Source organism: Chanos chanos, chromosome 4 (genome assembly GCF_902362185.1).
Source record: "Chanos chanos chromosome 4, fChaCha1.1, whole genome shotgun sequence".
Classification (NCBI taxonomy): Eukaryota; Metazoa; Chordata; class Actinopteri; order Gonorynchiformes; family Chanidae; genus Chanos; species Chanos chanos.
In genome coordinates this window covers 4539538-4541999 of record NC_044498.1, presented here as the reverse complement: position 1 = coordinate 4541999, position 2462 = coordinate 4539538, and the positions used below count along the sequence as shown (strand labels likewise).

General features: G+C 48.4%; 1 protein-coding gene across 1 annotated transcript in view; it reads left to right on the top strand.

Moving 5' to 3' along the window:
• The window catches only part of wasf1 (WASP family member 1), a 55517-nt gene extending 53527 nt beyond the window's left edge, over nucleotides 1-1990 (top strand). Inside the window, exons 8-9 of the mRNA XM_030771908.1 lie at nucleotides 841-1388; nucleotides 1833-1990. Of these exons, the coding sequence (XP_030627768.1) occupies nucleotides 841-1388; nucleotides 1833-1990 (706 nt within the window). The remainder of the gene's footprint in view (nucleotides 1-840; nucleotides 1389-1832) is intronic.
• Nucleotides 1991-2462: the final 472 nt, after the last annotated feature.

Sequence of the window (2462 nt, the reverse complement as noted above, 5' to 3'; positions counted from 1 at the left end):
CTCTCTCCCTAAGTAGCATTTGTGTGGGTTGCTTTTCGGCCGTGACCCAATTCCAAAACCATGACTGATGACTCTTTTCTTTCTCTCGCTCTCTCTTTCTCTCTCTCTCTCTCTCTCTCTCTCTCTCTCTCCTCACCCTCTGTTTCTATCCGTCCATTTCTCTCTCTCTCTCTCTCTCTCTCTCTGTGTCTCTTGTTTGAGCTTTATTGAGCACTGAAAGCTTGTTGAAACTGCATCTCTGTTTTCCTCTCAGCTGTGTAGTTATTGTTATTTTGATACATTTTATTTCTGTCGCAATCCAGCCGAACAGGAAAAAAGTGGCATTTTTGAAAATGGAGCAGGAGAGCTGGCTTTCGTACCAACTGCTGTTTCTTGCTCTTTTTCTCTGTAATTACAGATCAGGAAGCCTGCACGTTGTAGGAATGTTTCAAACACTGAATCGAATTTCACGCTGTTACACCCACACCCACACCAACACCCACACACTCACACACACACACACACACACTCACACACACACACACACACAAACCATCTGACTACTAATGCCAACTCTCCTACCTTTAGAACATTCTGGAACAGCCTGGAACTAATACGTCCAATATGCAGTGTATTTAAACAGCTCTGTGAGGAATCTGCAGTTTCAATATGACCCAGATTTCTGCTGTAAGGTGGAGCTGGGACTATTTGACATGAATCATAAAAACGCAGAAATCAATATTGTTATTATTCGGTAACATTTAACTTGCAAGCAACTTATTGACTGTTTTTTTTTTCCTTTCCTCCCCCCTCTCTCTCTCTCTCTCTCTCTCTCTCTCTCTCTCTCTCTCTTTCTCTCAGTTCGAGTTCTGGGTTTTCGGACAGCCGTCCACAGTCTCCTGCTCGCACTCCCGTCTTTCTCAATCCTAATGCCCCGCCCCCTCCCCCTCCCCCTTTACCTCCGCCGCCTCCCCCTCTCCCTTCCACCGTATCAGGTTCGAGCATGCGCGGCACGCCCCCGCCCCCGATACCGCCCTTACCTTCCCAGCAACCTCCGGCCATCCCGCCCCCTCCCGCCCCCCTCCAGATCGCTCCTGGGGTGCTGCACCCCGCGCCTCCACCCGTGGCACCTCCTCTCCATTCCTCTCCGGCCCGCCTGCAGCAGGATAAAGCCCCGCCCGCCGACAGCGGCGTCCTGCCCCCTCCTCCCCCGCCTCCGCCCTTGCCCCTCCCGGGCGCCAGAAGCTCCTCCCCTTGTTTGCCTCCAGGCCCGCCCCCCGTGCCTTCTTTTCCGACTGCAGCCGTTTCGTCTCCGCCCACTCACCCGAGCCACGAGGTCAAGCGACACCCTTCCAACCTGCCGCCGATCAGCGATGCCCGCAGCGTCCTACTGGAGGCCATTCGGAAAGGTGGGCCAGGCTTGCGCTGGTTAGAGCCAATAGATGTTGCATCAGCATTCTGTCAGTTTTTAAACAGAGTCGATGCTATAGTTGCGTGAAACGTATTATGGTCTGCATTTTTCATATCTCTCAAGTACAAAGATTCATGTCTTTCAGGAGAAAGAGAGAGCATTTTGAAAAAATTCTTAACATTTTCAAGCTCTTTCAACTGTTAGTTTTTTACTTCGTGACTTGCCAAGACTGATTTTTTCTCTCTCTCTCTCTCTCTCACTCTTTCACTCTTTCTCTCTCTCTCTCTCTCTCTCACTCTCTCTCTCTCTCTCTTGCTCTGTCTCTCTCGCTCTCTCTCGCTCTCTCTCTCTCACTCTCTCTCACTCTCTCCCTCTCTCTCTCTCACTTTCTCACTCTCTCCCTCTCTCCCCCCCCCCCCCCCCCTCTCTCTCTCTCTCTCAGGTATCCAGTTGAGAAAAGTGGAGGAACAGAGGGAACAGGAGGCCAAACACGAGCGTGTGGGGAACGACGTAGCCACCATCTTGTCGCGTCGCATCGCCGTCGAGTACAGCGATTCCGAGGATGACTCGGAGTTTGACGAGGTCGACTGGATGGAGTGAACGGGAAGAAAGAGAGGGGGAAAGAGAGAGAGAGAGAGAAGGTGAAGACAAATGGAGGATGCAGCTTTGACAACCTCCCAAACAACCTTCTTTCTCCTTTTTGCCGTTACATCTTTTTTATTTTTTTTTTCTCTCTGTCCATGGTTTTCTGTGGTACATGTTATGGGAGAATTCCATATTCCAGCCGTCTCTGTTCATGTTTTTTTTTTTCTTAACATTTTATTCTCACATTTTTCATTTTTATACACGTTTCAGACATTGTTTTTATTCACATTGGAATATCTGAAACTTTCATCTTGTACAGTTGATAAGTGGAAAATAATTCTTTTCATTTAATCTTGAACTGTAATTTCAAAAAGGAACAACCGATTGTTAAGTTATTTATCACGTTTTGTGTTCAACGTTAAAGAGGCGAGATGGACGTTCTGTAATTCTTAAGCAATGCTGCCACCTTCTGGATGAAAACAGAAGT